The sequence below is a fragment of the Poecilia reticulata genome, linkage group LG3 (assembly GCF_000633615.1).
Source record: "Poecilia reticulata strain Guanapo linkage group LG3, Guppy_female_1.0+MT, whole genome shotgun sequence".
Lineage (NCBI taxonomy): Eukaryota > Metazoa > Chordata > Actinopteri > Cyprinodontiformes > Poeciliidae > Poecilia > Poecilia reticulata.
In genome coordinates this window covers 20,674,182-20,685,608 of record NC_024333.1, presented here as the reverse complement: position 1 = coordinate 20,685,608, position 11,427 = coordinate 20,674,182, and the positions used below count along the sequence as shown (strand labels likewise).

General features: G+C 38.1%; 1 protein-coding gene across 2 annotated transcripts; it reads left to right on the top strand.

The window, feature by feature from the left end:
- Positions 1-698: 698 nt before the first annotated feature.
- Positions 699-11,421, top strand: LOC103462592 (proline-serine-threonine phosphatase-interacting protein 1-like). 2 transcript variants are annotated; one of them, XM_008405483.2, is made up of 15 exons: positions 699-964; positions 1,431-1,531; positions 2,908-2,982; positions 3,514-3,548; positions 3,648-3,754; positions 4,001-4,063; positions 4,299-4,388; positions 5,622-5,667; positions 6,754-6,833; positions 7,166-7,264; positions 10,152-10,248; positions 10,386-10,476; positions 10,624-10,712; positions 10,893-10,990; positions 11,082-11,421. In XM_008405483.2, exons 1-15 carry the CDS (start codon positions 932-934, stop codon positions 11,211-11,213), a joined length of 1,236 nt encoding a protein of 411 aa, XP_008403705.1. In that variant the 5' UTR covers positions 699-931; the 3' UTR covers positions 11,214-11,421. The 2 variants fall into 2 exon arrangements, with proteins under 2 accessions (XP_008403705.1, XP_008403706.1); XM_008405484.1 differs by lacking the exons at positions 699-964; positions 1,431-1,531 and adding an exon at positions 1,916-2,011.
- Positions 11,422-11,427: the final 6 nt, after the last annotated feature.

Sequence of the window (11,427 nt, the reverse complement as noted above, 5' to 3'; positions counted from 1 at the left end):
TGCAAGACAGCAGTCTCTCCCCCATGACTGTATAGACTCCAGTTCTGTCCTCAAAATCAACTTTCCTGCAACTTTTAGATGCGTTGTTTGTCCACWAAGCCTAAATAAAACGAATGGGTTGTTGCCAGGCACCTGAAGAGCTGAATGACTGAATGCTGATGAGGAAATCCGGCCAGTTGGTTCAAGTGTGTTGGAGAAGAGATGAATGGAAGTTGCAGGAGGACTGGATTTGGGCTGCAACATGGCCACAACATGGCAACAAAATAACATTACTGCATTAAAAATCACTTTTTAAAATTGAGTTAAATATTTATTTAACGTTTTGAGTTGAGTTATTGAAATGAATGTGCATTTCAATGATATCAGATTTGAGTGAGATGTACCTGTAAAAAGATAGTATTTCCTTTTGTCTGAGCCATAAACTTTGAATTAAAAAAACACATACAGGAGCAAAACAACCYTAAAAAGCCTTGTGTGATAAAACTACAGTTATTTAAGTTGAGTGAAACTACACCTTTAGTATACGCTTTTCTCTTTTTATATTGTTAATGGTCAAACCAAAGCAACACTGAAGGAATTAAACGCATTGATAAAACACAGATATTTGCCTAATAACTTTGAAACTGCACAGTGTCATGCAATCTTTTTTTTTTTTTTTTTTTTACAGCAAATGATAGTAAAAGAAACTACATTTCAGGAGGGGGGGCTGAACTGCCTGTGGTCAGTGACATCATGGGACGCAGCTCTTCCTCATTCAGAACACCCAAAATGACTCGCTGACATTCGGGCTTCTRYAGGTTTTAAACGCAGATTATCTTGCCGAGGGTCTTCAAAGCCTCAATCTGCTGCTTGTAGGCTGCAAACACACAAATCCTTGTTTAAAATAAGAAGTTAAATAAGCGAAGGGCAAACTGAGGAAGTGGCTGCTGAGATGGCTCCTTTGATGTTTAAAGACGCGTTTTGGGTAAGTCACTTCTTGTGGGCTTGTCATTGCTTAAGACAGAGAAGGACGATTTAAGTTATGCTTCCTTTTCAGCTTCTGATATTTTTATGTGAAATTAATTGCACTGCATTTTYATAGCATGTAAAATATCCTAAACAGYTAAATGCACAAAGAGCAATGATCACATCATTACAACTCTGATGTTGATCACATAGAGAAGTTAAAATTACCAAAGCTATTTGCTCCAATAGTAGCAAATAACTTTGTAATTGAGACTTTTACTGTTAATGTCTAAGCACAACTCAGGAAAGTGGCAACTATGGTGACATATTTCTACTTTTTACCAAGTACAAATGTTAGTTCTGCATTTTTACTTCGCAGAGAGTCCAAGTAAAAAAAAAAAAAAAAAAGAAGGGAGATTTTGTAATAGCAGCTGAGCTTTGCTTTTTGTTGAAGCATTTCTCTTCAGCTTGTCTTCTGAACGCAGAGCTCAGACTTCACCTGCCACGCTGGGTACGACGCCGTGATCCAGAGGCTCCGTGATGGGAGGCAAATGTGCAAAGATATGGAGGAGCTTTTGAAGATGAGGTGGATTTTATTTTTCTTCAAGTGATTGAAACTAAACTGCACCCATTAAAANTAAATGCACAAAGAGCAATGATCACATCATTACAACTCTGATGTTGATCACATAGAGAAGTTAAAATTACCAAAGCTATTTGCTCCAATAGTAGCAAATAACTTTGTAATTGAGACTTTTACTGTTAATGTCTAAGCACAACTCAGGAAAGTGGCAACTATGGTGACATATTTCTACTTTTTACCAAGTACAAATGTTAGTTCTGCATTTTTACTTCGCAGAGAGTCCAAGTAAAAAAAAAAAAAAAAAAGAAGGGAGATTTTGTAATAGCAGCTGAGCTTTGCTTTTTGTTGAAGCATTTCTCTTCAGCTTGTCTTCTGAACGCAGAGCTCAGACTTCACCTGCCACGCTGGGTACGACGCCGTGATCCAGAGGCTCCGTGATGGGAGGCAAATGTGCAAAGATATGGAGGAGCTTTTGAAGATGAGGTGGATTTTATTTTTCTTCAAGTGATTGAAACTAAACTGCACCCATTAAAATCCTGAGCACCCATTACACTCCTGAGACTGTAAAATGATCTCATTTTAATTAGTCACTGTGAAGAATACCCAATATTTCACAAGACTTTGCTTTCATTAATCGTTAATCTGATCACTTTAGCAGTTTCAGCTTTGTATTTATCACATTAATTAAAAAATAAAATAAAAAACTTCCAAAATATATGGAAGAAAGGATTCAGAACTGTTCCTTTGAGTGAAAGGAGCATATGACTCATAATCACACACCAACTAAACTCAAACCATAACTCACACGTGTACTACMGTAAAAGCAGCGCACTTTATACACATTAATTATACAACCCGTGATGCGTGACTTAAAATGTTAAATTAGAGCTCATTATAACTGTGAGATGCAAAACTRAACACCCAGTTACTTCAGTTCAGATGCTTTGTTAATTTATAATTCAGCAATTGAGAACAAACATCTCAAGATACTTTGCAGGACAAAAGAGGTCAGAATCTTATAAAAAAAGAAAACATGATTTCGGCATAATGACATCAACCCAAAACAGTCCAATCAAATGGACAGGTTGAAATACATGTCGGTTTAAGCTGTAACAYAGTAAGGTCACGTTCTGTTTATATGATCATTTCATAACAAATATTCTCTCTAAGGAAACCGTCAGGTTTAAATGAATAGATACAACAACCTATATTTAACTTCACTTTTGACAGATAATATAACTACGCGTTTGAGTAATACGTGCACAAAGGTGAAGCAACAACGTGCATCGGATTTATTTTTGCCAGGTTGTGCAGCTTGATAAAAACCAAGTGTAAGTTCTCTGATTCTTACTGAAGTTACCATGTGTTTTACTACACAGGGCAGTGGCAGAGGAAAAGTACGGGAAGGAACTGGTGACAATTGCTCGGAAAGCCGGAGGACAGACAGAAATCAGGTAAACAAACAAACAAAACAAAAAAAAAAATCAATGGTAAACCGAGCACAGCACATATTGACATATTAACCATGGGTAATTATGAAACCAGAGTGTCACAGCAGTTAGTGATAGATATGGATGCTAAAGGAACTGACCAGTAACACTAAATACAAAACCCCGGCTCGTACCTTTGAGTCACATTCTTTTTTTAGAACAGCATGGGTCTGTGAGGCCCAAAAGAAAGAAAAAAAGCGTAGCCGTGTCTGTGTGCATGTGTGTGAAGGTATCGACTTGACAGTTTGTCTCTCTGCGTACTGTAAGGCATTACATATCAGTTTCCTGTTCGCTGTGAGCAACAGCAGTGGAAAAAGTAACCAACTAACTGAATAAACCAAAGCCAAGGATGTTTCAGAGACAGCAGTTTATACCTTCCCCTTATTTTTCTCTGATTCACCTGCACTTTATGCTTCCTGAAATGTCAGCCTTCAAGCTATGTTTACATGGCTTGACCAAATAATCTCATAATCATTACTTTGATTTGTTTCCCAGCACTTTGAGAGCGTCCTTTGAACAACTGAAAACCCGTAAGTCTGTGTTCTCTGCAGAATCACCTTGCCAGGTTGTGCCAGGACACGTCAGTGAAACTATTTGATTTTTGCTCTCTGCATTTCTGTTTATTTCAGAAATAGAGAACATTGGCAACTTTCACATCCAATTATCTGATCTATTGAAAGAGGAGGTGAAAAAGATTGAGACTTTCCGAGAACGTCAAAAAGAGCAGAAGAAAAAGGTACTGGGTGAAAGTTGTTTCCTAGCAACTGACTAACTAAAATCTGACAYGTGAGTGGTTGAAATGTTTGCCACCCAATTAATATGTCACTGAYACTTCCCTTAATTGTTYCCTCCAACGCCRTTCAAATCCTTCTGCACGAACTTAGCTGGTTGCTGTAACTACCTGTTTCTTCTCTGCATTTTAGTTAGCACAGGTTAATCTTAGGTTCTGAAAATATGTTTTTTTTTTGTTTTTTTTTTTTAGTTTGAAAGCATCATGGAGAAAGTTCAAAAGAAGAAGGTCAGCTTGTACAAGAAAACCATGGAGGTAAGACACTAGAATGATTTCTCAAAGTGGGAATCAGTAAACTCAGAAAACTTATTTTCTGGGAAGTTACATTTACTCGTCACGYTAACTTGCAAAATTCTAGGAGTAATGAACTCTAAATGCGAGAACAACATATAATTTTACATCAATACAACAAAACCAAATCACAAAATAAGCTTTCTGTCTGTTCTTGTGGTTARCTGTTGTGTTTCCTTTCTGTTTCTCTTTCCCCCAGTCTAAAAAGACCTATGAAGTAAAGTGCAGAGAAGCTGACGAGGCAGAGTCAGCTGAGCAAACAAATGTTCCAGCCAAAAATACTGAAAAGGTAACCTGTAGACAGGAATCARCCCACTGATATACAACATTTCTTTAGTAAGGCTAAGACTTATAGCAGCTAATACAGTAAAACACAGATTGCGGAAAATGTTGAAATCAAAAATTGTTAAGCAAACATAACATTTTCCCTGGTTATGATAATCAATGATGAGYTCAGTTATGTTCATATTCTGATAAAGTCACCAGATAAGAAAAGGTGAAAATATCTTGCTGTCATTTCTGCACTGTAAAGAAAAAAAACAAACAAAAAACCCCAAACATCTCTAATTTATGGCTGTGGTTGCCAGAATTTCATCATATAAATATGGTTAACAAAATGCCACATTACTTTGTGGTGGAAGGTTTAATAATTTTCACATTAATGTTTTGTCCAAAATATCTGATACCCCAATTAAATCAATAAAAACAGTGAACAAAAAAAGCATCATATAGACCACAGCAACACATCAGATAGGTCTTGAATTGACAGTTAGTTTTTAACATTTTGTAATATAAAAAGCATTTTACAAAGCCTGCAAAAGACTTGAGACTGGGATTAAAGTCTCAACCACAAATCTATAGCCAGAGTTAYGATGGAGAGGTTTGGATCGCAGCATATTGCTGTACTAAGACGTACACATTTTTCAGAATATGTAGCTGTACTTAAAAAAAGAGGTAGCTCCACAAAATATTGACTCAGGGTAGGGTCTAAAAAGTACATGCCACACTTTTCAAATTTTACTCTTTGAAAATGTTGAAAATTACATATAGTTTTTTTCTTCCACCTCATAATTATGCATTATTTCATACTATATGTCAGTTTAGGATAAAAAAAAAAGTAGTAAAAATGATAAGTTTGTTGTATTTATGTGACAAAATGCGAAAACTGCAAGAGGTGTTAAGATTTMTGCAAGGCGCAGTATGTAGGATGTCGCACGACAAAAAAGCAGTGGCCGAGTAGGTGGGAAGGTGTAAGACCACAGGTAAGGCTGTTATGACAGAAGAGGATACTAGAGATGAGGTTAAATGGAGGCAGAGGATCTGTGTTAGAACAACTGCAAGAAAAACAGAGACGGAAACAACCAGAGGGCAGAATTGTCATGTGAATTCACATGTCAGCTCCTTATGAATGCATTTACTCACAAGCTAATTATTCTGTTTAGTCTGTCAGCTGTCAGGTCRTCTTTAAAAWCCCAAATAGGCTGCATGTTCATAACGTCCCTGTTTAAAATTTGATTCACAGGTGCGTCACAAGGTCAAACAGTGTCGACAAGCTGCCACCGAAGCAGGTATGAGTCACATTTCATAACTTGACGTTTCTACTTTTTAGCAGCAGAGTAACTGTTCTTATAATCTCTCAGAGCCATCGGTGACGTTTGTCTTTGTGCTTTGTTCGCTTCATTCATTGGTTTCAGTCCAACTGGTTGAGATCTGCCACAAAGTGTTGCACATCGTGCTGCGTTTACTTCATAAATTAAGGAAACTGAAAACGCAGATTAGAAAAGAAGAAGTGGCATCTTTGAATAACTACCTAAAGCGACTCAACAGTTTCTGACACGAGTGTCCTTAAGAAACAGGAAGAGAGCAGCGATCTGACACAGGACATGAGAAAACCAAGAGTGCTTCAGCTGCTCCAGCTATTGCAGGTTTAGGTTAAAAACTCTTATGTGCTTATTTTTAATTCTGGTGATTATGGATTACAAAAATTTAGTTTCTAAAAAAAAAAAAAAAACTTAAATATTAACATTGAAAATGCCTTTGAACACAGAAATGTTGACCTGTTGTACAATGTATGTACTAAATATACTTGGCTAGGACTCCATTTGTTGCATTGTCAGAGAATGCAACCARCTTGTGGCACTTCAGTATACTAAACTTTAGTTCATTTGCATTGTTTTGTGCTCATTTGCATGTTGTTGTCTGCTGTTGTTACTTGTGCACCTTTCTCTACCGTGCATTTTCCATACGCTTCACTTTCCATTGATATTATTGCATGCAGCACTCTGGGATCTGCCAGCTTGTTTAATAGTKATCTTTGTAGCTAATCCTCCTTGTCAGTGACCACCTGCTGCACAACTGTCAAGCCAGTCTTTATTATGACTGTGTAGGCCACATAATGCAGTAACATTTTTGTTTTGCTGCCTTGTCACTGAATCTCAGTCTTTTATTGTTGCTGAAATATACTCTTGGACAAAGTCAGTTAATTCCCAAGAAAGTCTCCACTAAACTAAAATATAATTAAAATGAGGGAAGCTCAGGTCTATTCCACATAGTGGAAATTTAGAAAAAGAAAATGTGTTCAGTRTGCTTGCATGTTTCATTCCATAGTTTTGATTTCAACCACCACCCACCATAACATTCTGACTTCCTTGCAGAGAGAATGTACCTCACCAACATCGATCAGCTCGAAACCGTTCGTCGAGACTGGGAAGAAACCCACAAAAGCACATGTGAGGTACAGTAGACGGCATATTCCTGTTAGCAGATCTTTAACCTTCTCCTAATCCACCATTAAGATCTTAACTCCCAGACTGAACCTCAAACCACATCCTATAGCAGAAATAAAACACTCTGTGTGTTGACCAGGCAGGGAGTTTACTTCATGTTGCACACAACGTGACAGAATGAATTGTTATGAATTATTCTGATAGAAAAACTATATTATTTGCACAATTACTTTAAATGGTACCTTGGGTGTTTTAGAAAAAATGTTCTTTAAGTTTCCTGTTCCTCATTTCTTGTTCCTCGTTTTACAAAAGAAAAAAAAAAATGTCGGCTGCATTTCAGGTCTTCCAGCAGCTGGAGGGAGACCGGATCAACATGCTGAGGTGTGCCCTCTGGGATCACTGCAACCATTTCTCCATGCAGTGTGTCAAGGACGATGAGGTAATCTATTCTACTTTAATCAAAAATTAAATGACCAAAAGGTGTCCTGCTTGGATTTCACAAAACGGATATTTACACATTGCATATTACTGAATCTTCAACCAGCAAATGGTTCATTACCTTTTTAAGTAAAATGCAGAAGGTGGTGTTGACAAAAAAAAAAAAACTTACTCCATGATTCAGCAGCTTGTAGCTCCTCCTTCAGTAGCAGTGACTTGAAGACGTCTATGAAACCTGATCTGTCTCTGATTTTTGTRCTGGAATTATGTTCGTTTTCTTGCACCTTTGTTCATAATACTCCTGACATTGTAYAACTAATTGCCATTGGGTTGAGGTATGTACTTTGACTGGGCCATTGCAGCACCCTAATTCATTTCTATTTCAGGCATTGTGTGGTAGGGTTGCTGTTGAGTTTGTGATCTTTTTTCTGTGACCTAATTTGGGCAAAGTTTTAGTTGTCACACAGATGGGCTTCCACTCARCTCTTGATTGCTTTGGCTAACAAAGTTGCCATGAGTAAATCAATGGACCCCAAGTCRTGTACCTGCAAAACAGGCCAAAGTCATTAGTTCTCTACCACTGCAATTGGTAGGAAGCACAGGTGTTAAACTCCAGTYCTGGAGGGCCACTGCCTRCAACTTTTAGATGTGCCTCTGCTGCACCACAYCTGAGTAGAATAATTAGATCAGTAGCAAGGTGYTGGARAACTTATCTACACAAGAAGGAGGTAAKTAAGCCATTTTATTCCAGTGTTTTGTACCTGTGGCACATCTAAAAACTGCAGGACAGCAGGACTGGAGGACTGGAGTTTGACACGACTGGTATAAAGGATTTTACTAATATATTTGTCACATTTTGTCTCACTACAGTTTCAATCTTAATTCCATTTTATGGAGATCTTTTGTGAAAAGACTAATACTGCATAGCTTTTAACATTCCTCACTGATGAAAATCTCACAATGTTTTGCACGGCTAGGGGCCACATCTAGAACTTTGAACTTTGTAGATTATTTGTGGCAAATTAGCTCAAGCTCAGGCAAAATAGATGGAAAATGTCAGTGAAGAGCAAGTTTCAAGTCTAACYGCAGGTTCTGCATTAGATTTAGGTCTGGACTTTGACTGGACCATTCTAACACATGACTATGCTGTAATCAAAACATTCCAGTGCAGCTTTGGCATTATTTAAGCTCATTGTCCTGTTAGCCGGTAAAGCTCCACTGCAAGCATAAGTCTTTTTTGTATTTACTTTGTATTCAGCTACAACCATCCTCTCATTAATAATCAGCTTTCTTGACCGGAGTAGCCCAACTACTATATTTTACTTTTGGCAAAGTGTGCTCAGGGTAGTGTGAAGAGTTAGTTTTCTGTTACACAGCATTCATGTACAGCTAGTGTAATTTTGGTCTCATCAGATCAGAGCAGCTTTTATTAAGTTTTCCTTATGTCCCATTATGCATAATGCATTAAACACTCATTGCTATGGCTTCCTTCTTGCCATTCTTCCAAATTTGTAGGTTTTGTAGACGGTACAATTAATATTCTCCCACCTAACGGCTCCTCCAAAGTTGCGTTGGCCTCTTTGCCCTGCCTGTCAAGTCTTCATAGATTTGCAGTCTTGCAGTTCCCATTTTCGGGTGATGGATTGAAAAGTGCTCTCTGAGATGTTAAAAGCTCTGAACTCTTCACACAATAGCTGTATTTAAACCGAAATTACTCTAAACMGAGGTTGACTCACTAATTAGGTGACATTTAAAGGAGGTTCTGTGCCCTGAATTTTATTTAAGGGTATCAGAATAAAATGGGCTGGATGCAAATAGATGCTAAGAATTTCAGATTTAGATCTGTAAAAAAAAAAAAAAAAAAAATTCAGAAAACCATGCATCAGTTTCCTTCCATGTCATGCTTATAACACATTTACTGTTGGTTTAATGGCGCAGAATCCTCCTAACAAAATAGAAGCTGGTGGTTGTTGCCTAACTAAATGTGGAAAGGTTCAGGGGTATGAACACTTCTGTCTCTCCACTACAGCAGATTTATGAGAGGCCCAATCTTACAATGGTGCACAACCTCAGCCGTTCCCTTACATAAAGACCCACCAAACTCTCTCATAAACACTGCTATGATCACATTTTGTGAACCATAAAACCTGTATTTAATTTGTGAAAGTTTATTWAAAGGTCATATTAGCTCTGTTTTGCACCTAGATCTCACAGCTTCAGTCTGAAGAGCTGTCAAACTTTACCGTTACCCACAATGTGTCTGAATGATGCTGGCTCAAAGTCACACTCTTAATTATTCTTATTTACAAAAACCACTATTCAATCTCACATTCACCAAGATGCTTTTGTGAAAAAAAAATTACAAAGGAAATATTAAAAACTCAAAGTTGCATGTATTAGTGTTTAAAAATATCATGTAGGTTACCACTCAGATCCAAAATTTTGATTTCCAGGCCTTGACAAGTTTTTTTTCATGAAATTAAATATTAATTAATATCAATAGTAATTTCTATGAGACAGAACTTTTGTCAGTATTTCAAAGGTACTGAATGCAGTTATTTTAACCGGCTTTATGAGCAGRATAAATCCTGGACACAAAGCACTGCATTTTAAACCTGTCTGTCTCTAGAATAAGTTTATCAGTGGAACAGCAGCAGCCTCTTTAGCCAATGCCGTGGCCTAATGGGGGGGAGGACTCATTAAAAAACACACTGACCTTAAGTCTGGATAATTGCCAAAGATATATTCTCATTACAGTGCACTTGGTGTAACAATACACTGAGCTGTTACAACATTCGCTCTGTTTTAGCAAACAAAAACCCCAACAGAGCGTGTTGGTTCACACTGATGCATGGCTCAGTTCTGACTTCCTGCTTGTTCTAACTCAGCTGTACGAGGCGGTGAGGACGCTTCTGGAGCTGTGTGACATCACCACGGACAACAACTGTTTTATAGAGATGAAAAAGACGGGATCCAAGCCACCAGGTGAGTTAGAGAGAAGCRGCAAAACAAACTGAACAGGAGTTTCTGTGCTGCTCCACTTCTGACCTTTTTTTTCTCTCAGTTCACTAAGAAAACAGTCGACACTTCTCAAATGGGCAACTTYCCTTTTCTTTTAACAGATCCCATAGTGTTTGAAAGCTGCAACTCAGCTGGGATGAAGAGGAACAGCAACGGGCAAGCTTTTTTTCCTCAAGAAGACATGTCAAGAAGGTACGACACCTAATAGGATTACGAAGCAAAGCAGGGCCCCTTTAAACCGCCTTAATCCAGTGCCAGGTTTTTGGTGGCGGTTTGGTGAATCTGAGGAAGCCACTGTGTGTTTCCTAAATGTCTTTTGTGTTTATGTGGATCACACAGGAGCTCAGAGTCTTTACTCMGAAGGTCTGCGAGCATCAATACCGAAAGCCCCACAGCTTCACGGCCAACCCTGCCGTCTGTTGCAGAAAGTAAGTGCAGTTTATTTTTATGCAAACATTTTAAAACAGATTTCTCATCGGTTAGTTTGCATTAGGAAATCTACCGGTAAATTAAATCCTGCGATGAAAACCAAACAAAAAAGAAAAAACAGCAAATTATTTCTGTTAAGTTTTCTGGTTTTCATTTGTAATTTTTTTCTTCTTTTTCAGGCGAAACAAATGATAATGGATATGCGCCCCTTCCTTTATTACCCTCTGCCCCTGAGGACGAACAGTTCTATGTTGTGCTTTAYGAGTACACAGCACAGGTGATCCTCGTAGGACGCAAACAAAACTGATCTGCAACCAGTTTTGTATAACAGTTGCTCAATTCTATTTATTTTGTTGTTTGATTTGTAGGAGCAAGACGAACTGTCTGTGAGCAGAGGGGACATAGTTCAGGTCCTGGTGAAAGAAGAAGATGGCTGGTGGACAGTGGAGAGGAACGGGTACAGTGGGCTGGTGCCGGGAAACTATCTGGACAAAATCTAACTCCAACCCAAACTATACAGACAAGTTTCCAGCTCCTAGAYACCTTATTGCAGTCCTGACATAAGTTTAATCAAAAATATGATTATGTACGTGACTGAAACCTGTTTACAGGCTGTAAAAACAGGAGCCAAGTCCCAGACACTGCGGGCAAATATTTATCCCTGAACAACAAAGAAAGGTTATTTATGTGACTAATTTAGTCTGGCAGTCAAGA